The sequence below is a fragment of the Herpailurus yagouaroundi genome, unplaced genomic scaffold (assembly GCF_014898765.1).
Source record: "Herpailurus yagouaroundi ecotype Mexico unplaced genomic scaffold, PumYag 188, whole genome shotgun sequence".
Taxonomy (NCBI): Eukaryota; Metazoa; Chordata; class Mammalia; order Carnivora; family Felidae; genus Herpailurus; species Herpailurus yagouaroundi.
Window position 1 is genome coordinate 38,190,533 of NW_024412419.1, and position 26,665 is coordinate 38,217,197.

Consider the following 26,665-nt stretch of genomic DNA (forward strand, 5'->3'; position numbering starts at 1 on the left):
TAGACTTCATTTTAGGTACAGTTTTAAAGTTATTTGATCAATATGGATTTATATATTGCTGAGAGAGGTTCTCTTTAAAAGTGAACTCATCCCTTGGGGCACCTGGGTAGTTAAGTTGGTTAAGCGTCAGACTTGATTTCAGCTCAGGTCTTGATCTCGGGGCATGAGTTCAAGACCCATGTTGAGCTCTGTGCTGGGTGTGAAGCCTACTCAAAAAAAAAGAAAAAAGGCCTTTAAAAAAGTGCATTTGTCCCTTTCACTAAAGACGGATTTCATGTTGTAAATTTGACAAGTGTGCATCAGTGTGCATCAATCTGAAGGGCTTGAGACAAGGCATCTGTAGAGCTTAAATCCACTTCTTATCATCACATGCATCTCTGTGCCTCCTTCTAGAATTCTAAAGATAGCTTAGATCTGTGAGGAACCGTTACAGGTAGTCTGGGGCGGGGGGGGGGGGGTGCATCACCTAAACCAGGTGCATCAGAAAAGCCTGAAAAACTTAAGTAGTCATTGAGGCCCAGAAGTAATACTGTTGACTTTTTTTTACACAGATAGTACCGATGCAGATTTTTTTTTTTTATGACTAACAACTTCTTACATATTTTCCATCCCTCTCTGATGAATCCCATTTAGTTACTTGCTGTTTCACACTCATTTAACGTTTCCCACAAAGGAGGTAGTAGTAGAAGGAGAGAGGGAACCAGTGAGGCTAATATAACTTGGGAAATCTGGGGGGGGGTTAGTGCCTTTTTACTACTAATTTTGTAAATCCCTCCCACTCGTCAGCGCTAATAAACTTTATAACTGACTCTGATTTATAGTGTGCTCTGAGGTTTTGTCCTCAGAGCCTCACATCGAAATACACTTGTTTTTTAAGTTTAGCCTGTTTTTGAATGACTTTTGTTTTATTAAGGTCTTGGCTTCCTGCAAGATTCTGGACTTTGTGTTGTGGCTGATAAGCTGAACTTCATACGCTATCTCTCCCATTTCCGCTGTGTGCACAGAGGGGCTGATTTTGCTAAGATGAGGACCACCACAGTACGCAGGCTGCTGCCAGAGTCCTGGGGTTTCCTTTGTCCTGTGCACACCCCAGATGGGGAGCCCTGTGGCCTGATGAACCACCTGACTGCCGTGTGTGAGGTCGTCACACAGTTTGTGTATACAGCATCTATTCCGGCTTTGCTCTGCAGCTTGGGTATGTGATGGACAGTGATAAACAGTCTTGTTTGGGTGTGGGGGTTTTAACAGGTGCAAACTGTCAAGTTATGCTTCTTTGGGAACTAAGCAGGGAATTCCTGCAAGAATTCTGTTTACTCTTCTGTGCAGGAGTCGGGCTGGTTTCCTGGCTCGTCTGTAGGTCAGGTGCATTTTTTTGAGAATGAGTGAGGGAGAAATTAAATGCTATAGTTTTATTTTATTTTTTGCAAAAATAAAAATGTCAAAACGTTTGAAATACACCAGCATTCAGCATTATCGTTAATGTATTAACATTCAGCAATATCAGAAATAACATTTTGGGTCACGCCCTGTATCTGGTGACTCGACCACTGCATCTCTAAGTAGGAAACAGTGTCAGTTTGCAGGAAGACCATTAAAAAGAGGTTGTCTAGTAGTCTGTACCCTGATGTCATAAGAGACAGAGCCTTTGTTCTGGGGGACTCACAGCTGCTATCTCTGCTTTGGCTGAATGTCCTGGAATAAACACAAAAGCACCACTAGTCTTGATGCTGGGGTTACAGATAAATTTTAGCAAGTAGGCAAATTCACAGATGTGGAATCCGCAAATAAGGAGGATCAAGTGCAGTTGAGGTTTTGGGGAAAAGTTTATCTATTTACATGGTTCTAATCAAAACATAGAAGATATACATAGGAAAGCCTCTCTTATACCCTTGTCCCCCAGCTGCTCTCCCCAAAGACAGTCCGAGTCACCAGTTTCTTGTGTATCCTTGCTGAAAGGGCTTGGAAACATGTAAGCAATATAAAAATGTTCTGGTTTGGAGGCAAGATCTCTAAAATGATGAAGCGGTTGTCGAGCCTATCTGGAGGGACTTTTTAACGTAGGAGAAAGCACTCTGGTGTGAGCATTTGGTCTGTTCACTTCCCCAGGGGTCACTCCAGTTGATGGAGCTCCACACCGGCCATACAGTGAATGCTACCCTGTCCTGCTGGACGGCGTCATGGTTGGCTGGGTGGATAAGGACCTTGCTCCTGGTGTTGCAGATTCTCTCCGACACTTTAAGGTGATCTTGTGTCTTTGTGAACTGTTCTGTCCCTTACTCCTAGGTTGTCTGTCCTTTTCTCGTTGTCGAGGTAGCCCCAGGGCAGCGTAGACTGGCCAGGGGGTCTGGAGGTCAGAAGCTGATTCTGAAAGTGCCTCCACATCCCCTGTAGTGTCACAGTCTTGTCTTGTGCTGGCTTCAGAGGTTAGGGTCAGTGACAGATACTTTGACCTGCATGCATTTTTTTGGTAGTTTCATTGAGGCCCTAGTCTGCTAATCTTACAAATTTTTAACTTTTTTTGTTTTGTTAATACTAGTGGCATACAGGGGGCCTCAAAATACGTCCTTTATATTTCAAGTAATGTTGAAGATATGCAAGGTATACGTCACACCCTGTTACCTTCTGGGTCTTAAAAGTGGATTTCTATCTATTTATTTTTTATTATTATTAAACAATTTTTTAAAGTTTATTTATTTTTGAGAGACACAGGGAGGGGGAGGGGCAGAGAGGAAGAGAAAGGATCCCAAGCAGACTCTGCATTCTCAGCACAGAGCCTGATGTGGGGCTCGAACTCACAAACCGTGAGGTCATGACTGAGCCAAAACCAAGAGTTGAACGCTTAACCGACTGAGCCACCCAGGCGCCCCATGAAAGTGTGTTTTTAAAAAATCAGGTATGGGCGCCTGGGTGGCTCAGTTGGTTAAGCATCCAGCTTCGGCTCAGGTCATGATCTCATAGCTCGTGAATTCAAGCCCCATACTGGGCTCCGTGCTGACAGTTCAAAGCCTTGGAGCCTGCTCCTGATTCTGTGTCTCCCTCTCTCTCTGCCCCTCCCCCACTTGTGCTCTGTCTCTCTCTTTCAAAAATAAGTAAAACATTAAAAAAAAAAAAAAAGTAGAATAAAATTCTTTGACTAACTTATATTTGGAATTTTCCTAACAAGAGTTTTGGTATGAGACAATGGGCATTGAAGAATTGTTCTTTGGCAACAGGATGAATTATAGTTCGTGCTGTGGTTTATTTCAAACTGTACTCTGGTTCAGTTTTCGGTATTTTTAGTTTTCAAATTGTTCAATATAATTTTTTTTTAATTTTTTTTACATTTATTTATTTTTTTGAGAGACATAGAGAGACAGAGCACAAGTGGGGGAGGGGCAGAGAGAGGAGGAGACACAGAATCCAAAGGAGGCTCCAGGCTCCGAGCTGTCGGCACAGAGCCCGACGCGGGGCTCGAACTCACAAACCGTGAGATCATGACCTGAGTGGAAGTCGGTTGCTCAACCGACTGAGCCACCCAGGTGCCCCTGTTCAATACAATTTTAAACGTAAAGGTGTTCGAACACCACAGAGAACTCCCATCTGCCCATTACCTAGATCCACCAGTTGTTAGGTTTTGCCCCACATGCTTTATCCATTTGTATGCCCTTTATAAGCCTGTATAGTTTTTTCTTCTGAACCATTTGAGGGTGGTATACAGACCAATCCCCTTTTCCATGAAGATTGCCACCATCAAGTGTATTCTTCCTGAGAAGAAGGGCTTTTCCTCCTCAATAATCCCAGTACACTTTTCAACATCAGGGAAGGTCAGGGTGGTGGAGTCCACAGCTGACACTCAGATTATGCCAGTTGTCTCAGGAATGACTTCCACAGCAATTTTTTCTCTATCCTGGTTTGGGACCCAGTCCAGCATCATGTATTACATGTAATTATCATGTTTCTTTAGTCTCCTTTAATCATGAACGGCCCTTCAGCTCTTCGTGTCTTGACTTTTTTATTTAAAAAAAATTTTTTTTTTTTAACGTTTATTTATTTTTGGGACAGAGAAAGACAGAGCATGAACGGGGGAGGGGCAGAGAGAGAGGGAGACACAGAATCGGAAGCAGGCTCCAGGCTCTGAGCCATCAGCCCAGAACCTGACGCGGGGCTCGAACTCATGGACCGTGAGATCGTGACCTGAGCCGAAGTCGGACGCTCAACCGACTGAGCCACCCAGGCGCCCCAACTTTTTTAAAAACTACAGGCCAGTTATTGTATAGCTATCCTTTATTTATGTTGGTGTGTAGCTTTCTGATGATGAAATTCAGGATATCCTTTCAAGAGGCACATGATCTTGGGGCCCCTGGGTGGCTCAGTCGGTTAAGCGGCCAACTTTAGCTCAGGTCATGATCTCACGGTTTGTGAGTTCGAGCCCCACATCGGGCTCTGTGCTGACACCTCAGAGCCTGGAGCCTGCTTCAGGTTCTGTGTGTGTCTCTCTCTCTGCCCCTCCCCCACTCATTCTCAATCTCTCTCTCTCTCTCTCTGTCTCTTTCTCTCTCAAATAAATAAGCATTTAAAAAATGAAAAAAAAGAGGCACATGGTGTTGACTTGTCCCACAACTAGTGATGCTAATTATGATCGCGGTAAGGTTGTGTTCTCTAGGTTGATGCACTGTGCTGTTGCTAATTTTCTGGGTAATTAGTAATTTGTGGAGAGATATTTGGAAGAAGCTATGTGAAAGCCTCATCAAGTTTTTACCTGCAAGTTGGCGAATTCTTTGCAGAATTCTTACTCTCCCATTGATGATTCTTTCCTGAGGGAATGATTATTGTGATGGCTGCCCGTGATTGTTTCCTAGCTCTATCATTCCTTCTGTGTTTGTGAGTTGCTATTTTGTAAGGTAGAGTTTTCCTTTCTCTTCCATTTATTTGTTTTTTTATTCACAGCAGCATAGATTTACAGGTGCCTGTTTTATTTCATGAGTCTTCTGTTGCTGTTGCTTATTTTGATGCTCAAATTGTATGATTTCACTTTTTCCAGAGGTCCCTGTGGTTTTGTTTTGTTCATAAATGCGTATAACAAAATTTACCATTGTAACCATTTTTAAGCTTCTAGTCCAGTGGCATTCAGTATGTTCAGGTTGTTGTGCAACCACCACCCTATCCATCTCCTGAAGTCTTCCATCATCCCAGACTGGAAGTCTGTACTCATTCAACAGGAGCTCCCCATTTCCTCCTTCCCTGGTTGCCACTGTTCTACTTTTCTTCATGAACTTTGACTTTGCTACGTACCTCATGTAAGTGGAATCATACAGGATTTGTCCCTTTGTGTCTGGCTTATTTCGCTTAGCATAATGTTTCAAGTTCATCCCTGTTGCAGCCTGTGTCAGAATTTCATTCCTTTTTGGAGCACCTGGCTGGCTCAGTTGGAAGAGCATGTGACTCTTGATGTCACAGTCATGAGTTTGAACCTTACGTTGGCTGTAAAGATTACATGTATAAATAAACGTAAAAATAATTGCATTCCTTTTTTTAAGACTAAAGAATATTCCATTGGGTATACTACCACATTTTGCTTATCCATTCGTTCATTGATGGATACTTAGCTTGCTTCCACCGTTTGTGTTGTTGTTGTTTTTTTTTAAGCTTATTTATTTTGAGTGACAGGGCTGAGGGACAAAAATGGGAGAGAGAAAATCCCAAGCAGGCTCCATGCTGGAAGCGCGGAGCCCAATGCAGGACCTGATCCCACAAACTGTGAGATCATAACCTGAGCTGAAATCAAAAGAGTCAGAGGCTTAACCAACTGAGCCACCTAGGTGCCCCAGGTTGCTCCTACCTTTTGGCTACCATGAATAATGCTGCTGTGAACATGGATATACAAGTACCTGTTTGAGTTCCTGCTTTCAGTCCTTTGGCGTGTATGCCTAGAATTAGAATTGCTGGATCATACGGTAATTCTGTATTTCATTCTTTGATGTGTTCTGGGGGAAATCTGTAGTATTTTCTTTTAGATAAACTAAGTGTATTATATTAATTTATTCCCTGATCATCATTCTCTAGTACTAGTGATGAATAATGAACCCTCAATTCCTGGAATAAATCCCACTTGGTCATGGTGTATCATTTTCTTAATATTTAAGAAATACCAGTTAAATAGTAAAAATTTATTTTTTTCTTAATAGATACATTTCTGCTTTATAAAAAGAATTAGAAAGTTTTCCTTTGTTTTCAGTGCCCTGGAACAGTTTGTAGAAATTGGGTTATCTGGTCCTAAGTCTGCTAGAATTCCCCTATGAAACCATCTGGTTCTAGTGCTTTCTTTGGGGATAGTTTCTAGATATGTTTATTTCTTTTTTTAAATTTTTTTTTTCTTTTTTTTTTTTTTTAATTTTTTTTTTTTTTCAACAGACAGAGAGAGACAGAGCATGAACGGGGAAGGGGCAGAGAGAGAGGGAGACACAGAATCGGAAACAGGCTCCAGGCTCTGAGCCATCAGCCCAGAGCCCGACGCGGGGCTCAAACTCACGGACTGCGAGATCGTGACCTGGCTGAAGTCGAACGCTTAACCGACTGCGCCACCCAGGCGCCCCTACATTTTTTTTTTTTCAATGTTTTTTATTTATTTTTGGGACAGAGAGAGACAGAGCATGAACGGGGGAGGGGCAGAGAGAGAGAGGGAGACACAGAATCGGAAACAGGCTCCAGGCTCCGAGCCATCAGCCCAGAGCCTGACGTGGGGCTCGAACTCACGGACCATGAGATCGTGACCTGGCTGAAGTCGGACGCTTAACCGACTGCGCCACCCAGGCACCCCTAGATATGTTTATTTCTAATATGGAACTCGATCATCTTTAAAAAGGCTTTCTACCTCTGTTGAGGTCTGTTTTGGTAACCTGCATTTTATCCATTTCATCTCGATTTCTTAGAGTAGACCCATGATTTTAAATTTTAGTTTCACTGGGTTTTTTTTTTTTCATTTCTTACTCCGTACATTTGTCCCCCTCCCCCACCCCACACACACCCCTCCAGCTTTTTTTCTTGGTTAGGTTAAGCAGTGGGTATTTGAGAGAATGCAGAATTTTGATTTATTGCTTTCAACCTTTTTCAGTATTAATTTCAGGTTTATCTTTGTTAACTTGTGGGGGGTTTGTGTGTGTGGGTTTTTTTTTTTGTTTTTTTTTTTGGCCTTTGTGTTAAGAATTTGATTCATTTAGGGGAGCCTGGCTGGTGGCTTAGTTGAGAGAAAGAGAGTCAGAGCATGAGCAGGGGAGGGGCAGAGAGAGACAGAGACAGAATCTGAAGCAGGCTCCAGGCTATCAGCACAGAGCCCAACGCGGGGGCTCGAACCCACAAATCGTGAGATCATGACCCCCAAGTGCCCACCCCTACATCACTTCTTTTAAAAAAAATTTTTTTTAACGTTTATTTATTTTTGAGACAGAGAGACAGCATGAACGGGGGAGGGTCAGAGAGAGAGGGAGACACAGAATCTGAAATAGGCTCCAGGCTCTGAGCCATCAGCACAGAGCCCGACACGGGGCTTGAACTCACCAACCGCGAGATCATGACCTGAGCCGAAGTTGGACGCTTAACCGACTGAGCCACCCAGGTGCCCCTACATCACTTCTTAATTGAACTCTCTTTTTGTTGAAAACAGGTGTTGAGAGAAAAAAGAATTCCTCCCTGGATGGAAGTGGCCCTTATCCCCATGACGGGAAAACCAAGTCTATACCCAGGGTTATTCCTGTTTACCACTCCTTGTAGACTTGTGCGGCCTGTGCAGAACTTGGAATTAGGCAAAGAAGAACTAATTGGGACTATGGAACAGGTACACAAAGCATTGTGTTGGTGCCTGAACCTACTCGTGTGGTATATGACTTCTGAAGACTTAATCACTGCTACTTTTTAAAAATGTTAGCGCTGTTTGATAACCATCAGGAGTTTGAAAGAAAATCCGAACTTACCTCTGTCTCCTCTATGATGAACACAAAGCCGTTTTCACATTTCCTCCCTCTGCTCACCTATCGAGAGAGAGGGTTGATGGTCATGTTACCTGCCTTCCCATCCTGCCCAGCTCCTATGCACCTGACTCTGCCTCAGGTGGTGAGGTGGGAACATTCCATTAGACTCACTCACCGCCTTTGCCTCCATCTTTGCAGTTGGGAAACTGTGGGCTTTGTGCTACCTAAAAATTTCTTTCTTCCAATCTTCCACAGTTGAACCAGGGTGGATTTAGAGTGACACGGGTCAGGTAAGCGATATTTCTAACTGGAAGCTTCCCCGTGCTTCCCAGTGGATCCTGTCCGTGTTCATGATGTTGAGTGGGGAAGGTTTTCGTTCAAGGCTTTGAGTCCTAAACTCTGAGAGATAAGATGAGTTAATATGCTAGCAGTCAGTTATTTTGTGCCTTGAACTTCGCGCCCTTCCTTTTTCCCAGATCTTCATGAACATTGCCATCTTCGAGGATGAGGTTTTGGCTGGAGTTACCACCCACCAGGAGCTCTTCCCTCACAGCCTGCTGAGTGTGATCGCCAACTTCATCCCTTTCTCTGATCACAACCAGAGTCCTCGGAACATGTACCAGTGCCAGATGGGTAAGAGGGGGTAGAGAGTGGTGGTGGTATTCACACAGAAGAAAAGCGCTTGTAACTTTTTTATTTTGAAATACTTTCAAGCTCAGAGAAAACTTGCAAGAATGGTACAAAGATTTCCTATAAACCCTTTATCTAGACTCTGTTAACATTTTGTCTCATCTGCCCCGCTTTCCATTTGAAGGGAAGTTACAGACACGATGCCCCTTTACCCCTGAATATTTCATTGTGTATTTCCTAACAGCAAGGATGTTCGCTTACGTAACCGGGGCAAGCGTTTAAATCAGGAAATTTAACATTGATGTTGTTATACTATTTTATAGTCCTTACTCAAATTTTGACTGATTGTCCCAAAAATATGGCTTGTGGCAGTTTTTTTTCTGCGTAGCACCTAGTCCAAGATAACAAGTTGCATTTAGTTGTTATGTCTCTTTAGTCTTTTAAATTAGAACAGATCCTTAGCCTTTGTCACTTTTGACATTGATGTTTTTGAACCAAAAGGTAATTTATTTTGTACAATGTTTGTCAATTTGGATTTGTTTGAAGTCTTGTGATTTGACTTTTGAAGAATACAAACCATGTAGTCACCCACATCTTATCACTTGCAGTATTCTTCATTCCTGCCTGATGATTCCGTGTTCCGTTGAATACCTCCAAGTAATATCTCTTGACCCTGAAAAGCTTCCTTTAGCATTTTTTATAGTTTAGGTGGCTGGCTACAAATCCTCTTAGTTTTTATTTCTCTGAAAATGTCTTTGTTTGATCTTCACTTGAAGGAAATAGATGTACATTTCTAAATTGAGAGTTATGTTTGTTCAGCACTTAAAAGGTATCAAACTGTCTCTTCTTGGTCTCTCATTTTTACTAGAAGTCAGTGGTTACGGGTATGGTTGATTGCTTGTAGATAATGTGTTCCTCCCCCCACCCCCCCCACCCTCCCCTGTCCTTACGATTTTTACTTTATATTTGATTTGTAGCAGATTGAGTATGATATGCCTAGATATGATGTTCTTTGTGCTTGGAGTGTATTGGTCTTCTTAAATCTGGTTTTAAAGAGTTAATCGGGGCACCTGGGTGGCTCCGCCAATTAAGCATCCAGCTCTTTATTTTGGCTCAGGTCATCTCAGGGTCCTGAGAATGAGCCCCACAGCCTTGGGCTCCTGCTAGACATGGAGCCTGCTTAAGATTCTCTCTCTCTCTGTCTCCCTCCCCCTGCCTGCCCCCTCCCCCTGCTACCACTCTCTCTGTCAAAAAATAAATAAAAAATAAAAGATGTAATTAAATTTGTAGTTTTTGCCATTAATTGTAAAAACACTGCTTCTGCCCCATTCTCTCATACCTCTCCTGAGATTTCACTTATGTGTCATGTATATTAAAACTTTAGGTATCGTTCTATAAGCCATTGGTTTATAATCTCCTTTTCTATCTTTTTTTTTTTCCTCTTCGGGTTGGATCATTTTGTTGATCTGTTATTAATTTCACTGATTTTTCATTCTATGTCAGATATTTAGTTTTTTAGCCTAGCATTTCTGTTTCTTTTTTATAGTTTCTGTTTTCTCTGAGGTTGTTGTCTTCATTGTGAACATATTTTCCTTTATGTTTTTGAGCACTGTTATTACAGGTTTTTAAAAATCACCGTCTTCAGGGGCGCCTGGGTGGCACAGTCGGTTAAGCGTCCGACTTCACCCAGGTCACGATCTCACGGTCTGGGAGTTTGAGCCCCGCATTGGGCTCTGGGCTGGTGGCTCAGAGCCTGGAGCCTGTTTCCGATTCTGTGTCTCCCTCTCTCTCTCTGCCCCTCCCCCGTTCATGCTCTGTCTCTCTCTGTCCCAAAAATAAATAAACGTTGAAAAAAAAAAATTAAAAAAAAAAATCACCGTCTTCTGGTTCTAACATCTGGGTCATCTCAGGATCCATCTGCATTGATTACATTTTTCTTAAGTATGGGTTGTGTTTTCCTATTTCCTTGTATTTCTAGTAATATTGGATTGTATCCATGACATCGTTAATGATAGATTTTAAAGATTGTCGGTTCTATTATGGTCTTTCAAAAAGATTGGTTTTTAGATTTAATTGGTAGATAGCTGAACACAGCAGTTGAAGTATGTTCTTTTAGCCTCAGGTGGCCTGCTTGGATCTGTCACAGGCATAGTTTAGTCCGCCAAGGATTTGGACTCCGTTTATTTGCAGAATTTAAGGCTCTTCATGGTTCTTTCCTTTCTAAAATCTACCCCCTTACTTTCCAGTTGCTGTTGTGTTCTGAACTCTGTTCCTTGGTTCTGTAGGCTGGTAAGACTGTAGGTTTCTATCCAAGTTGTAGCCACTACAGTGACTGAACCATCAGGCAAAAACATTAAAAACTGAAAAAGCTAGTAGTTCCCTCTGTACTGTTTCTTTTGTTCAAGTGTGAATTCCTCTCCAGTTTCTGACTCCAGTGCTTTCATACTGCATGTGTTTTGGGGCGGTAGGGGGGGTGGTTTTTTGTTTTGCATTGTTCTGGATCTTAATGTGCTGAGGTGTAGCTTTCTCTTACTGGAAGCTGGAAGTCTCCTTTTCTAGATTTTAAAATTCACTGTGTATCTATGCATACACATATGGTCTTATAAATCATTTTGTTTCAGGTTGATTCTCTGTAATGTGAAGTAGTACAAAGAAGAGTCTTACTTCCCTACCCTCTGTACCCCACACCCAGAATTAGCAGATACTGACATTGTGTTGTGTGTGTGTGTAAGGAAGTAATCTAAGTAGATAGATAATAGTTACTGTCTGCTTTTCACCCCGTCTGTCCCCCAACTAGTAATATCCTGTAATTTATATGCATCCTTTTTATGCTTTTCTTACATTATACACATGTCCATAAACTAGGAGTGGAATTATCTGGGATATGTGCCTAAATCGTATAATATTAAATGTCATTCTGTGCTTTTCCCCTCTCAGCATCGTTTTCATGGTCTGGCTACATAGATACACATGGTCTGCTTCATTTTCATGCCGTGTATTAGTCTGTAGTGAGCAGAACCACCACAATTGATTTATTCATTCCCTGATGATGAATGTTTTATTGTTACCAATTTTATATATGACCTTTATAGTCAAGGGGAAAACGATGCTAAGGGTTTTTTTTTCCTTTGTAGGGAAGCAAACTATGGGCTTTCCACTTCTCACTTACCAAGCTCGATCAGATAATAAACTGTATCGTCTTCAGACTCCACAAAGCCCTTTAGTGAGACCATACATGTATGATTATTATGATATGGATAACTATCCAATTGGGACAAATGCCATTGTTGCTGTTATTTCTTACACTGGCTACGATATGGAAGATGCCATGGTGAGTTCTGCCAAGAGAATGTAGTTTCATTTCTTTTCTTTTTAAAAAAAATTTTTTTTTAACGTTTATATTATTGGGAGACAGACAGAGACAAAACATGAGCATGGGAGGGGCAGAGAGAGGAGGAGACACAGAATTCGAAGCAGGCTCCAGGCGCTGAGCTCTTAGCACAGAGCCCGACGCGGGGCTCGAACTCAACAAACCGCAAGATCATGACCGGAGCCGAAGTCAGATCTTAACTGACTGAGCCACCGAGGCACCCCTCATTTCTTTTCATTTTAACTTTTTTGTTTACTGTGGGATTACTGAAGGAATATTTTCATGTCCTGGCACCAGAGTGTTCTGTTAAATGATGAATTCCTAGTCTCCATTGAAAATGGCAAGCCTTGGGGCGCCTGGGTGGCTCAGTCGGTTGAGCGTCTGACTTCGGCTCAGGTCATGATCTCGCAGTCTGTGAGTTTGAGCCCCACGTCGGGCTCTGTGCTGACAGCTCAGAGCCTGGAGCCTGCTTCGGATTCTGTGTCTCCCTCTCTCTCTGCCCCTCCCCTGCTCATACTCTTTCTCTCTGTCAAAAATAAACAAACATTAAAAAAAAAAAAGAAAGAAAGAAAATGGCAAGCCTTGAGGGATATTCACTAAATATTCAAATATGCATATATCATGGATATTTAAGTGCATGTGTGAGTAGATGCTGAGTGAATAAGGTCTTGGATATGTCTACATTTCATATTTATTTATTTTTAGGTTTATTTATTTTAAGCGAGGGAGCGCACACATATGTGAGCGGGGGAGGGGCAAAGAGAGAGGGAGAGAGAATCCCAAGCAGTCTCTGTGCTGTCAGCACAGAGCCCGATGTGGGGCTTGATCTCATGAACTGCGACATCACAACCTGAGCCGAAATCAAGAGTCAGATGCTTAACTGACTGAGCCACCAAAGTGCCCCTATCATTTATATTTATGTATGATTAGGTCTTAAGCCATTTACAAGTGTCTGGGTTTTATTAGTGTAGGTGACTTGGAAAATTTGGAGTTTTAAAATTAGAATGGCAGTTATCATAAACCCAGTATTTTTTTTTTTTAATTTTTTTTTTCAACGTTTATTTATTTTTGGGACAGAGAGAGAGCATGAACGGGGGAGGGGCAGAGAGAGAGGGAGGCACAGAATCGGAAACAGGCTCCAGGCTCTGAGCCATCAGCCCAGAGCCCGACGCGGGGCTCGAACTCATGGACCGCGAGATCGTGACCTGGCTGAAGTCGGACGCTTAACCGACTGCGCCACCCAGGCGCCCCAAACCCAGTATTTTAATTCTAACTAGTTTTAATTTTGAAAATCCCCATTTGGCCTCAGTCTCTTAAATTAATGATTTTTTTGACCTCACAGATTGTGAATAAGGCCTCTTGGGAACGAGGCTTTGCCCATGGAAGTGTCTACAAGTCTGAGTTCATAGATCTCTCTGAAAAAATTAAACAAGGAGATGATAGTCTGGTGTTCGGAGTCAAACTTGGTGACCCACGGGTTTTGCAGAAGTTAGATGATGATGGCTTGCCATTTATCGGAGCACAGTTGCAGTATGGAGATCCGTATTATGGCTACCTGAACCTCAACACCGGGGAAAACTTTGTGATCTACTATAAGTAAGTTCGGATACCCAGTACTACTTTGTGAAGGCTGTTTCTCAATGAAATTGCTGGTGGTCAGTGAATGTTATCTTTTAACAGGAGAATTCTGGAGAAGACAGAAGTGATGGTTTTAGTCACTGACTCAGTCATAACTGAAGTGGTGTTTCTTAAATGAGACAAAGTTCTGTGTCTGCTGTATGGCCTTTGTTTTTCTACTTCTCTTTTCAGTCTCATAGTTTGATAAGTTACCTGTGATTGATTTCAAAACTGTATTATTCAAACTTGATCATCTCTCTCAGGCATGTTGTTAGGAATTTTCCTAGCTAAAATGTCAAGTTCACTGTGCCTTGTATTAAAATTAAAAACTTCTTAGCTTATTTTACATCCAGAAAATTGTTTCAACAGTAGGTCTTCATCATAGTTTTTCAGTTGCCTCTGTTGCCGTTCTTTCAGATGGGCACAGTTGTGTAGTGAATGTAATCAGTAGCCGTGTTCGTAAATACTCGTAGGGACACCATCTCTATTTGTACTGGAGAGTAGAGGTAGGAATAAGTTTTGCAAATATCCTATATGACGCACTAATTATATCAATAAGACTTAAGTGTCTTTGTAAGTTTAAAGAACATAGTTTGACCTCCCGTCTGCTTATTTTTTCCTAGGAGTAAAGAAAATTGCATTGTGGATAACATCAAAGTGTGCAGTAATGACACCGGCAGTGGGAAATTCAAGTGTATTTGCATCACGATGAGAGTCCCTCGGAACCCAACTATCGGAGATAAATTTGCCAGTCGTCATGGGCAGAAGGGCATCTTGAGCCGGTTGTGGCCAGCTGAGGACATGCCATTTTCTGAGAGTGGGATGGTCCCAGACATTTTGTTCAATCCTCATGGTTTTCCCTCCCGCATGACCATTGGTATGTTAATTGAGAGTATGGCGGGGAAGTCTGCTGCTTTGCACGGTCTCTGCCACGATGCTACACCCTTCACCTTTTCAGAGGAGAACTCAGCCTTAGAATACTTCGGTGAGATGTTGAAAGCTGCTGGCTACAACTTCTATGGCACCGAGAGGCTGTATAGTGGCATCAGTGGGATAGAACTGGAAGCAGACATCTTCATAGGCGTGGTTTATTATCAACGTTTACGCCACATGGTCTCAGACAAATTCCAGGTTAGAACGACGGGAGCCAGAGACAAAGTCACTAACCAGCCTATTGGGGGAAGAAACGTCCAGGGCGGAATCCGTTTTGGGGAAATGGAGCGGGATGCTCTTTTAGCCCACGGTACATCTTTTCTCCTTCATGACCGCCTCTTCAACTGTTCGGATCGATCGGTAGCCCACGTGTGCGTGGAGTGTGGTAGTTTACTCTCTCCACTGTTGGAGAAGCCACCGCCTTCTTGGTCTGCCATGCGCAACAGAAAGTACAACTGTACTTTATGTAATCGCAGCGATACTATTGACACTGTTTCTGTGCCTTACGTTTTCCGGTATTTTGTAGCCGAACTGGCAGCTATGAACATCAAAGTGAAATTGGATGTCATTTAACCTGATGTGGCCTTTTGGGTTAGGAAAACTATCAGATTAAAATAAGATGTAAGTAACTTTAGTTTAGTGAAGATATTACTTGGTTACTGTGGAGTTTTTCCAAGGGTGTTAGAGTTTTCAACCAAGACCTAGCAACGGAGAATTCAGGATTTCTGAGTCTATCCAGTATAAGAACTACTGAAGTTGATTTTTAATACATTATGTTCAAAAAATGATACACTGGTAACTTGACGGATATACAGGGAAGTCTTTCCAACCCTAGGTTCTTTGTATTCTATTTTCAGCAGGCAGTGACCATCAAACATTTCTCTGGCTAGAGCAGAGCAGTCCAATACAAATACAATGCAAGCCATAGATGTAATTTTATATTTTCTTATATCTCCATTAAAGTAAAAACAAAAGGTGGCTCTACTGAAATGTAGTTGTTCTACAAAACTGCACGTATTTAATGTATACAATCTGATGGGTTTGAACACATGCATACACCTGTGAAATGATTGTAATCAAGGTAATAAACGCCACTTCCAGAAGATTCCTTGTGCCCTTTGGGGTCGTGTGTGTTCATTTTTGGTAAAAACACTGAACTTGACATCCACCCTGACATCCATCCTCTTAACAGATGTTTATGTGTACATGGTAGTATTGTTAACGACAGGCACAACGTTGTACAGGTATCTAGAATTCACTCGTCTTGTGTTAAGTGGAATCTGACACCCGTTCAACAGCAACTGCCCGTTTTCCTCGGGCCATCATTCTAGTTTCTGTGAGTGACTAGATACCTCGTATGAGTGAGATCATGGCAGAGTTTGTGCTTCTGTGACTGGCTCATTTCACTTAGCATAATGTCCTTCAGGTTTACTTGTGTCGCATGTGGCAGAATTTTTTTTTTTCTGAATAATATTCCATTATATGTCTATAGCACATTTTATCTGTTCATCTCTCGATGGACATTTAGGTTGTCTCCATATCTCAGAAATAATGTTCATATACTATATTTAATGTAATATCGTCAAAATGCCATTTCCATATGTAATAAACAAATTTATTGAGATATTTTACATTCTTTTTTCACACCAGTCTCTAAAATCCAGTGGCTGTTTTTCCTGTGGACAGTATTTCAGTGCATGGATATACTGTCGTCCCCTGTTGATGGGTATTTGGAAAGTTCCATTCTTTGGCTATTATAAACAGTGTTTGCAATACATAACTTTGTTGTATTCACTTGTGAATGCATGCTCTTTGATGTTAAACTTCACTAATAATTCTTTCTTGAGTCTGGCTTTAGGTGTTCATCACTAACTGTAAGACAGATCGGGCTAGACTGAGAAGAATATCCATTCAAAGGATATCCTGGCTTTGCTTCATGAGACTGTTGGAAAAAAATAAGGAAAAATACATTGTACCTACTGGCTGATACTTCCACCTACTGTTAGTATCCCAGCTAAACTTTTTAGATTCATCACTAAAATTGACATTGGGGCAATTCATAGAGCTTAGACATATTTCACCAGTTTTACATGCATTCATTTGTATCTGTGTGTACAGTTTTGTTCCGTTTTATTCATGTGTAGATTGGTGTAACCACCAACATAATCAAGACACACAACTATTCTATCACAAGGCTCTTTCAGGCTTTTACTTTATAACTACCTACCTCTGTCCCCCATCTTTAACCCCTGGCCACCACTAATCTGTTCTCCATCTCTAGAATTTAGTTATTTCAAGAATATCAGAAAAAAATATATTGCATAAATGGAATCGCACAGTATGGGCCCTTTTGAAATTGGCTGTTAACAGTCAATGCAATTCCCCTGAGATCCATTCAAGTTGTTGCATGTAGTTTATTCCTTCTTACTGCCACTCAGCATTCCACGATATGGAGCACAGTTCATCATTTGCTTTTGGGTTTTGGTGGATCATGCTTTTTGGTGTCCTAAGAACTCTTCAACCCTAAAGATGTTCTCCTATGTTGCCTTCTAAACATTTTACAGTTTTATGCTTTACATTTAAATCTATGATCCATTTATCCATTTTGAGTTTTTGTAGAAGATGTGAGGTTCAGATCAAGATTCTCTCTCTCTTTTTTTTTTTTTTTTGTGCCAGAGGATTGGGTGATATATTCTGTATCTCTTGGAATGTTGGGTTGGTACAACACAAATCACTATATGCAGTGAAAGGATACAGGTATAGACAAGATACACATATGAATGGAATGTTGTTATAAAACAAATGTCTTTTTTTTTCAAGATTAATATTTAGTTAAAAAGTTCATTCATTTTGAGAGAAAGAGAGAAAGCATGAGTTGGGGAGGGCAGAGAGAGGGAGAGAGAATCCCAAGCAGGTTCCACATTGTCCGTGCAGAGCCCGAGTGGGGCTTGAACCCACGAACAGTGAGGTCATGATCTGAGCCGAGTCAAGACACTTAACCAACTGAGCCACCCAGGTGCCCCCCCGAAAAGTGAATTTTTAATCAAAGAGCTATACACAAGATGAAGTAAATTATTTGTCTCTGTCAAGAATGTTGATATAACAAAAATGAATTGCCCTGCTGTGGTCTTTGAAAGTAACCTGAGTTTTATTTAATGGACATGCCATACACCCAAGTGGTTGTAACAGGTACTACAAGATCTATTTATAAAAAAGAGGTTTCAAGTATGTGTAGTACATCTTTTGATGGTAAGAAGCGTTCCTGTTGGGAAAATGTTACAATGAGGACAGTGTCAGTGGGAGCAGTACCCATGTGGGACCCACCAGGTGCCCCAGCCCAGCCCTGTGGTGTGGGTAAGGCAGTACAGGACTGGGGAAGAGACCACCGCACTGATGGAAGAGCCGGTACAGGCAGGAGTGCTTCACACATTCCCACAGGCTGTCCACACTGCCCTCGGCCTCTGATCAGTCTCAGTAAGTCTTTTGACAAAACTGCAAGTATTAATTACTGACAATGATACAGAGGGCAGCCTGTGGCAAAGGGATGTAGGTTAAAGTGCCCCCTGGGTTTTTGGCCTTGGTGTCCCAAGAGGAGAGGACAGAGACACCCAGGTGATGCGAGTGGAGGCAGAGATGGGAATAATGCATCTACTAGCCAAGGAACTCCAAGGACTGCCTGCGACCACCAGAAGCTGAGACAGGCATAAAACAGAATCTTCAGGGCCTCCAGAAGGAAATCAACTGCCAGCCAGCACCTTGATTTTGGACTTCTGGCTTCCTGAACGTGAAAATGCATTTCCGTTGTTTTAATCCACCAGGTTTGTGGTAGTTTGTTATAGCAACCTCAGGAATCTAATCCCGCTGAGGCTCAGCTCCCTATGGAGCACAGGTTAGATAGCATGAGTTCTAAGTGTGCAATTTCCCAGGGTGCCTCCATGTGGACAGAGATTGGTGAGGAAGCCCAGACTGGCTGTAAGGGAACCAAACCACTTAATTAACCCTTTCCATGCTTCCTTTTCCTTCCCAAGTGGTGTAGGGTGGGTCTTACTTGAAACATCAGATACCACTTTTTTTTTTTTTTTTTTTAAGGGAGAGAGAGAATCCCAAACAGGCTCCTCACTCAGCACAGGGCCTGATGTAGGACTTGATCCAATGATCCTGCAATCATGACCTGAGCTGAAATCAAGAGTCAGATGCTCAACAGAGAGCCACCCAGGCACTCCTCAAATACCACTTCTTGAAGGCAAAGCCAAGAAGTGAGGGCAATGTTCTCTAATCTAGGATGGGTTTCTGCACACCTCCCTTTCAGCCTGTGGCCCACAGCTCTGGAGGACCTGGAAGAGATTGTCACTGGGACCCATTCATCAGCTGCAGCTTCTGAATCTGTATCTCCTATGCCTCAAACCCCATGAATCTGCAGTGGATGAGGAAGGCACAGGCAGTGCTGAGGAGGTGGCCAGGCCCCCTGGGAACCCCAGCACCAGGCAGCAGCCCAGGGCACGAGAAAAGAATTGCCCTGAGTGAGCGGTCAAGGTCTTGCCTAAGACCAGTCCCCAGGAGGCAGAACAGAGCCCAGCAGACCTCACCACGAGGGCACCACACCCTCTGTTCTGCAGCACACCCATCATCACCTAGGTTGTTAAGCTAGTGCTTGTCAGTTTCTCTAGGACACAGCCATGACTTTCACCTCTTCCCAAACCCTCCCTCACCCAACACCCTTAATACAGGCCTGTGTGGAGCATGGCAGGACCCAACAAGCGGACCCTCTTCCAAGCCTCACTGGCCACTGCATAGACTGACAAATGGCTGGAATCCAGAAGCAAGAGGCAGGGATGGGATTCATTGCAGTTCCCAGGAATCCTAAGGCTTTGGGCTCTGGAAGAAAAAACCTGGGAGACATGGGATCCAGGAGACACTGGTGAAGTGAAAGTTAAGCTTCAAGGAAAGCATTCCTTTTTCTCCGTCTTTTTTTTTTTTTTTTTTTTTTTTTTTTTTTTAAACTAAGGAGCTTAAGTGGCGCCTGGGTGGCTCAGCCGGTTAAGCGTCTGACTCTTGATTTCAGCTCAGGTCACAGTCTCCGTTTTCATCAGGGTCTGCACTGACAGTGAGGAGCCTGCCTGGGACTCTGTCTTTCTCTCTCTGCCCCTCCCCTGCTCTCTCTCTCTCAAAATAAATAAATAGACCTTAAAAAAAAAAAAAACCTGAAATTATTTTTAAAAATATGGAGAAAAGAGGCCAGGAGACACCCCTCACCCCGATTCAGAGTATATGGTTTCCTCTAACAATTACCTGTGCCACTATTTCCAGAGGAGGAGTGGTCCTGAAGCTCTATGTCACTAGCCACCTGACCAGTGAGAAAAGATGTAATGTGGCTGGAAGAGCGTGACTGCTCACTGCTGTCCTCAGCCTGGAGATTTCACGTGTATTGGGCTTGTCAGGATCTGCCTCCCACCTATCATGTCCTATAAACTTAAGATCAAGAGGGAGAGCTTCTAGAAAAGGCAAAATAAAAAAGCCCAGAAGATGAAGGTGGCAGTAAAGCCACCTGAGGGGACAGAAGGAGCTCTCAGGAGTCCAGGAGACCCTCTCCTAATTACAGTGCTCTTCTCATAACTCCATTAGGAAATCACTGACACACTCAGGCACCATCCCTTCCTGCCACGTGGGCCCCTCGGGGGATCAAGGGTCAGGACTCACTTAGTTGCCAGCTCACAGATCATCTGGTCAAAGCTGTTTCTGTGCTGCCATTAGTGGTGGCTCCTACTCTGGCCAGGGATCAAAGCACTGAACAACTCCTTCCAAGTCAGTCACATTCAACAAGTGCACGCTCCCATCCACCACCCGGTACCCACCCATCACACTCCCTGCCTCTCATCAAATCTGACGTGCCCTATCTGGAGGACTATATCCTCAGTGACACACACAGAAAGACAAACACCACGTGATCTCACTTACATGTGGAACTTGAAACAGCTGAACTCATGGAAACAGAATGGTAACTGCCAGGCCTGGGGTGTGGGGGAAATGGGGAGATGTTGGTCAAAGGGTATAAACTCAGTTGTAAGATGAGTCAAGTTCTGGAGACCTCACTTGAAATCTGCTAAGAGATCAGATCTCAAATGTTCTCACCACACTTAAGAAATGGTAACTACAGGGGCGCCTGGGTGGCGCAGTCGGTTAAGTGTCCGACTTCAGCCAGGTCACGATCTCGCGGTCCGGGAGTTTGAGTCCCGCGTCAGGCTCTGGGCTGATGGCTCAGAGCCTGGAGCCTGTTTCCGATTCTGTGTCTCCCTCTCTCTCTGCCCCTCCCCCGTTCATGCTCTGTCTCTCTCTGTCCCAAAAAGAAATAAACGTTGAAAAAAAAAATTAAAAAAAAAAAAGAAATTGTAACTACATGAGCTGATGGATATGTTAATCAGCTTGACTGCAGTAATCATTTCACAATGCCTACGTATATCAAAACATCATACCATATACCCCCCTTTTTTTTTTAGTTTAGTTTTTTTTGAGAGACAGCAAGCAAGCAGGGAAGGGGCAGAGAGAGAGGGAGAGAGAGAATCCTAATCAGGCTCTATACTGTCAGTGTAGAGTGCAATGCAGGGCTTGAACTCACGAACTGTGAGATCATGACCTGAGCTGAAATCAAGAGTCAGACACTTAACCGACTGAGCCACCCAGGCGCCCCATTCCTTTTTTAACAGTATAAATTTTTGTCTATTTTAGTCGCTGCTGTTTCCCCAACAGCTAAAACAGTTCCAGACACATAAAGCAGTACTTAATAAGTATCATTCGAGTCAATGACTGGGTCTCATCTTATCCTCACGCAATCCTGTGAGCATATGGTTTCATTCATTCCATCACTACTCTGCCAGACCCCATGGTATGGGTGGGTGGGTGGGAGGAAATCCAGTGGTGACCATAAGATAGATACAAGGCCCCTTCCCTTGTAAAGTTCCAGGGTCTTAAAGCAGGCAGAAAATAAGAAAACAATTACAATACTAACAAATTCTGATAAGGCTAGAAAGGGAAAGTACAAAGTGCTCCATACCATCTGCTCTGCAGATGTCACTTTGGTTTCTGCTCACAAGGGCATCCTGAAGCAGCTGTTCTGGAGGAAACTGAAACCCAGAGAACAGAAAGATTCTGTCCAAGATCTCTGATTCAAACCCAGGTCTGCTTCACGCCAAACCCCATCGTCACTTAGGTCTGCCTGACATTTGATCCCTAGAGAGAAATTTAGTTACACTCTTGTGCTATAGGCCAAAAACAATCTAGAAGCTTGGGGGCATAGGTGTCACACTCCCCAGAATGTATCCCTTGCTGGGGTCTTCATCTTCTCTACTTATGAACCCAGATCTTTGAACCCCTTCCCTTGAGGAAGCACATTACCCAGACTTCGAGATTAGACTCGAGAAGTGGCAAGGGACAGGTTAAGATTTCACTTAAATGTGAAACATGAGGATTCAGTCCACATTTGAAGCCAAAATATTCTGTCATTTATGGGGTTTCCTCCCCTTCTCTCCTACCAGAAATACACTTGGAAGTTTTTGCAAGTAAGAAGGAGGGCTTTGGGTGATAAGCTTTCCTCCCGTGCCCATGGCTCCAAACCTGTCCCTGTCATCTGAGGCAGGTTCAGATGGCCAGTGGCACAATCTTATACCAAGGGCCAACCATGAGCAGCAAAACCGTAATAGCCTCCTCCAACAGCTCTCACTCATCCACAACTCCTGAGGGTCCAGGCTGTGCCCTAAACTGTTCACATGCACTATGCTCTATGTAAAAGATGTCACTATCATCATCCCCACTTTACAGATGAGCAAGTACACAATACTCCAAGTAATTGTCACTTGCTCACAAGTAGCTCTCGCTCCTCAAACACCAAGATGAAGTGCATTTTATGTTCATTTTGGCCAGAGTCTGGGAAGACCCCTACATATTAGACTGCTGGGCTGATGCTTAGTCTCTGCCCAAGGGATACTTGCGCCCAACCTCACAGGTGGGGAAACATACCATCAAGCCTCACACTGGAGGACAGGACAGGAAGTGGAAACAATACCCTGCCAGGAGAAATCAGAAAGAATTGCGCATTAAAAAAAAAAAAAAAAAAAAAAAATTAAAAAAGAAAGAAGGGTTGCCTGGGTGGCTCTGTCGGTTAGGTGACCGACTTCAGCTCAGGTCATGATCTCATGGTTCGTGTGTTTGAGCCCCGCTTCGGGCTCTGTGCTGACAGCTCAGAGCCTGGAACCTGCTTTGGATTCTGTGTGTGTGTGTCTCTCTCTGCCCCTCCCCTGTTCACACACTCTCTCTCTCAAAAATAAACATTAAAAAATAAAAAAAATAAAAAACCATGCCCATAATCACGTGGAGACATCATTAAAATCAAGTCCGGGGGCGCCTGGGTGGCTCAGTCGGTTAAGCGTCCGACTTCGGCTCAAGTCATGATCTCGCGGTCCGTGAGTTCGAGCCCCGCATCGGGCTCTGTGCTGACAGCTCAGAGCCTGGAGCCTGTTTCGGATTCTGTGTCTCCCTCTCTCTGACCCTTCCCCATTCATTCTCTGTCTCTCTCTATCTCAAAAAATAAACGTTAAAAAAAAAATTAAAAAAAAAAAATCAAGTCCGGCCTGGCTCCTGGGCTTATACCTAGAAGGAGGGGATCTGGTCTGGGTAACCCAGGTACAGCCGGTGGGACGTCCAGGCCGGCTGGTCCCACTCTTGCGACCCCTCTTCCCGCCGCTCCGTGCGCGCGCACGAACCAGCACCCCGAGGGGACAGGGAGCGCTTGCGCAAAACAGATGGTGGCATCGCGGCGCTATGCATCAGACTCCCAGCGCCCAGCAGCCCGCAGCCACGGTGCCCAACCTAGCCACCAACGGGGCCACGCTGACAGACTGCAGTAAACACTCGCCACCAAATCCCAGTGGGTGGCTAAGAGCGCGCGCAGTAGCGGCCACGCCCTACTTCCGGTGCATTGCGGCATCGCCCCCGCAATCCGGAAGTAGAAAGAGGTACAACAACCGAGTCAGACTGGGAGCCCGCGGTGGCTGCGCAGGCGCTGCCAATACAGGCGGGACCGGAAGGAGACACAGGGCGCCGCCATGACAGGTTGGTCCTAAAGGGAACGAGGCAACTTGCCGGTTCTGTAACCGGAAAAAACGAGGCAGGGACTGCTGACCTGGGCGCCGCCATGACAGCCTGCACCGGAAAAGGCGGGGCTCTTCTCCCTGACTGATTTCCCTCCGGCACCGGCCTCGAGATGTGAGTAGTGGGAGCGCGTACCTCCGATCTGCCGCTTCGCCCCTTCCCTTCCCCAGTGACCTAAACCTAGGCCCGCACTCCGGGAAGAAGGATTGGCCTCTTTGTTCCTCGGAGAACCTACCCTTAGGGCCCAGCGCCGTCTATTACAAGCTCCATCTCCGCGTGGAAGAGAGAGGGAGGTCCCGCCCTCTGAACGTTTAGGCTCCGCCCCTGTTTCTCGTAGTAACTGAGGACTTTCAGGCCCATCCCTAACACCCAGTCCCTGCCCCCAGGATCCAAGGTCTGGTCCCTCACCCTGCAGACTTCAGGATTGTCTCAGGACTTTTACGGTTTTTATACCCGTTCTTAGAGCTGCGGGCTCGTCCCCCTAGATCACCTGACCATACGTTTTTGAACCTGCAGATCTGTGCAGTACCCCAGACCTGCCTTGTAGTGCCTGCAGACTTTTTCTTAGACCTCTGATTCTGCTCTGGATTTCTAGATCTTGTTCCCAAGAGCTTACTTCTAGGACCCTCCAGAGCTGTCCCAGAGCCCCATCCTCATCCAGGACTTACACATCTCTAAAACTCTGAGACCCACCCCAGGATCCCCAAACCTACCCCAGGGCCTCAAGTCTCACCTCCGGTAACCCTGTCCTCAGGCCTAATCTTGAAGACTCTCTGGTCAAGAGAAGCTTCCCCAGGACCCAAGATCTCACCACGTGGGCTTACAAACCTCTTTTTAGGACCTCCAAATCCTTTAGGGTTCCCAGGTTTTTTTTACCCCTAGAATTCAGTATAGTTAGGGCCCTGTTGAGGGATGCCTGGACTCCCAAGACCCTTCTTGCACGATCCCGAGGCTTGCCTTTGAATAATTAGGTCTTTTTTGGAAAAGATCTCCACTATCTTCCCAGAAGCCCTCCGACCTGTTCCGCATTCCCCAGGGCTCATGCCTTACCTCTCCCTCCACTTCCCTGACCCTATCCCAGGATCCTTCAGACTCCCTAGTGTTTCTGCTTCCACCTCCAACCCAGACCAGAACTCCCTTTCTTGTCTGTTGCCTGGAATTATCCTCAGCCCATTATGTTCCACAGGCAGGCGGCCCTGGAGGTCACTGCTCGCTACTGTGGCCGGGAGCTGGAGCAATATGGCCAGTGTGTGGCGGCCAAGCCTGAGTCATGGCAGCGGGACTGCCACCACCTTAAGATGAGTATCGCTCAATGCACATCCTCCCAGTGAGTGTGGGCAAGTATGAGACAATGTGTGGCGGGAGGCAGGGGGCGAGGTGGGGAGTGGAATGGAAGTCTGAATGCCTGAAATGCCCTACCTCCACAGCCCAATCATCCGGCAGATCCGCCAGGCCTGTGCTGAGCCTTTTGAGGCCTTTGAGGAGTGTCTTCGACAGAATGAGGCAGCAGTGGGCAACTGTGCAGAGCACGTGCGCCGCTTCCTGCAGTGTGCTGACCAGGTGCAGCCACCACGCTCACCCTCGAATGTGGAGGTGAGGCGGGGGCTTATCAGTTCTAGTTGCTCTGACTAAAGACCTGGGAGTTATCCCCAGCCCCACCCTACCCCCACACAGACCTGCACTGTGTGCATCCAGAATCCAGAACAGGATCATTTCCTGCCCCTTCCCATAGCCCCTGCTTTAGTCCAGCCACTTTCCTGACCTGTTCACCTCCAGGATCCCTGCTCCAGCCTTTTCCTTGGTCTCCCTGAATCTCGTCTTACTTGCCTCCATACAGTGGCCAGAGAGAGCATAGAGGAACTAAAAATGAATCACATTACATGTTTGCTTAGAGCTCTTCAATAGCTTCCCATTCACATTGAGAACAAAATCCCAGGTCCTTGCTGGGTTCTCTGTGTTCTTCCTCAGGCTTCCTTACCTGCTCTCTGTTCCCTTCCTCACTGCCCCTCAGCTGTACTGGGATGGGGTTGAGGGGGGTAAGTCTTACTCTCTTTAATGAATATAGTACATAAACAGATATGCAGTATAACTATGGTATTAAAATTTTGTGGGTGACTGCAATTTTTAAAAAAAAAATGTCTATAAAGACCTCATGGGGAGCAGTAATAAAAACAAAGTTGAGGGGTGCCTGGGTGGCTTAGTTGGTTACGCATCCAACTTCAGCTCAGGTCATGATCATGCGGTTTGTGAGTTTGAGCATCGGGCTCTGTGGTGACAACTTGGAGCCTGGAGCCTGCTTCAGATTCTGTATCTCCCTCTCTCTCTGCCCCTTCCCTGTTCTCTCTCTCTCTCTCTCTCTCTCTCTCTCTCTCTCTCAAAAATAAATAAATGTTTAAAAAAACAAAGTTGAGAAACACTAGATGTTCACTGTCTCCCCCCACTGGATGGACTGTGAGCTCCTAAGACAAAAGTCACATTTTGTACCACCTCCCTCTTAACACCCTCTCATTTGGGCCTCCATGGCTCTGTATTATCCCTTTTAATCTATTCTCTCTGATGATTCCAGAGCAGTCCCAGAGGAAATCTGACCATGTTCTGCTTCCCTTAAAAAACTTTTCCATGACTCCTCATTTCCACCAGGTCAGATCTCAGTTCTGGAACAGCTTATAGGTCCCTGCATGGTGTGGACTCTGGCCCCACCACTCCCTGCTTTCCATCTCAAGCTCTGCGTTCCAGACCAAGTGAACGTGCATTATTCGAGTGCATGCATGTCTGTCCTGCTGGCAGGCTGTTACCCAACTGTTTCCTTCTGCCTGGATTGCCCTTCTAGGCCACCTAGCTACTTGCTATTCCAGCTTAGATATCACCTCCCTCTGGAAATCTCCCATGCTGGCCTATCCCCATCCCCAGGCACCCATGGTCTCTGAGCTCCCTCCATCATGGCTTATATCTTACTGCCTTGTCACTGCTTCATTCCTATTGCCTGTTGCAGAGAAGTTCTTGGCTAAAGGTTGAGATACCTTTCTGACAG

The 26,665-nt window shown here is 44.5% G+C and overlaps 2 protein-coding genes and 1 long non-coding RNA gene across 6 annotated transcripts in view; 2 read left to right on the forward strand and 1 right to left on the reverse strand.

Moving 5' to 3' along the window:
- The window catches only part of POLR1B (RNA polymerase I subunit B), a 29,532-nt gene extending 13,408 nt beyond the window's left edge, over positions 1-16,124 (forward strand). The window contains exons 9-16 of one of the 2 annotated variants that reach the window (XM_040496753.1): positions 914-1,195; positions 2,107-2,240; positions 7,640-7,810; positions 8,420-8,576; positions 11,708-11,904; positions 13,286-13,539; positions 14,184-15,148; positions 15,181-16,124. In XM_040496753.1, coding sequence (XP_040352687.1) covers positions 914-1,195; positions 2,107-2,240; positions 7,640-7,810; positions 8,420-8,576; positions 11,708-11,904; positions 13,286-13,539; positions 14,184-15,066 — 2,078 coding nt within the window. In that variant the 3' untranslated portion in view covers positions 15,067-15,148; positions 15,181-16,124. Of the gene's footprint in view, positions 1-913; positions 1,196-2,106; positions 2,241-7,639; positions 7,811-8,419; positions 8,577-11,707; positions 11,905-13,285; positions 13,540-14,183 lie in introns of both variants that reach the window. The other variant, XM_040496752.1, reaches the window with a different exon arrangement.
- LOC121044458 (uncharacterized) lies at positions 16,087-24,123 on the reverse strand. The gene is made up of 3 exons (XR_005797318.1): positions 23,870-24,123; positions 20,445-20,501; positions 16,087-16,435 (listed from the first exon to the last, which is right to left on the reverse strand). It is a non-coding gene; the product is annotated as an uncharacterized LOC121044458 (long non-coding RNA).
- The window catches only part of CHCHD5 (coiled-coil-helix-coiled-coil-helix domain containing 5), a 44,350-nt gene continuing 41,187 nt past the window's right edge, over positions 23,503-26,665 (forward strand). Inside the window, exons 1-3 of one of the 3 annotated variants that reach the window (XR_005797316.1) lie at positions 23,503-23,748; positions 24,821-24,961; positions 25,062-25,227. Coding sequence is in view for 1 of the 3 variants with exons in the window: in XM_040496758.1 (XP_040352692.1) it covers positions 24,810-24,961; positions 25,062-25,227 (318 nt within the window). In the remaining 2 variants the exon portion in view is untranslated. Of the gene's footprint in view, positions 23,749-24,803; positions 24,962-25,061; positions 25,228-26,665 lie in introns of all 3 variants that reach the window. The other 2 variants (XR_005797315.1, XM_040496758.1) reach the window with 2 other exon arrangements.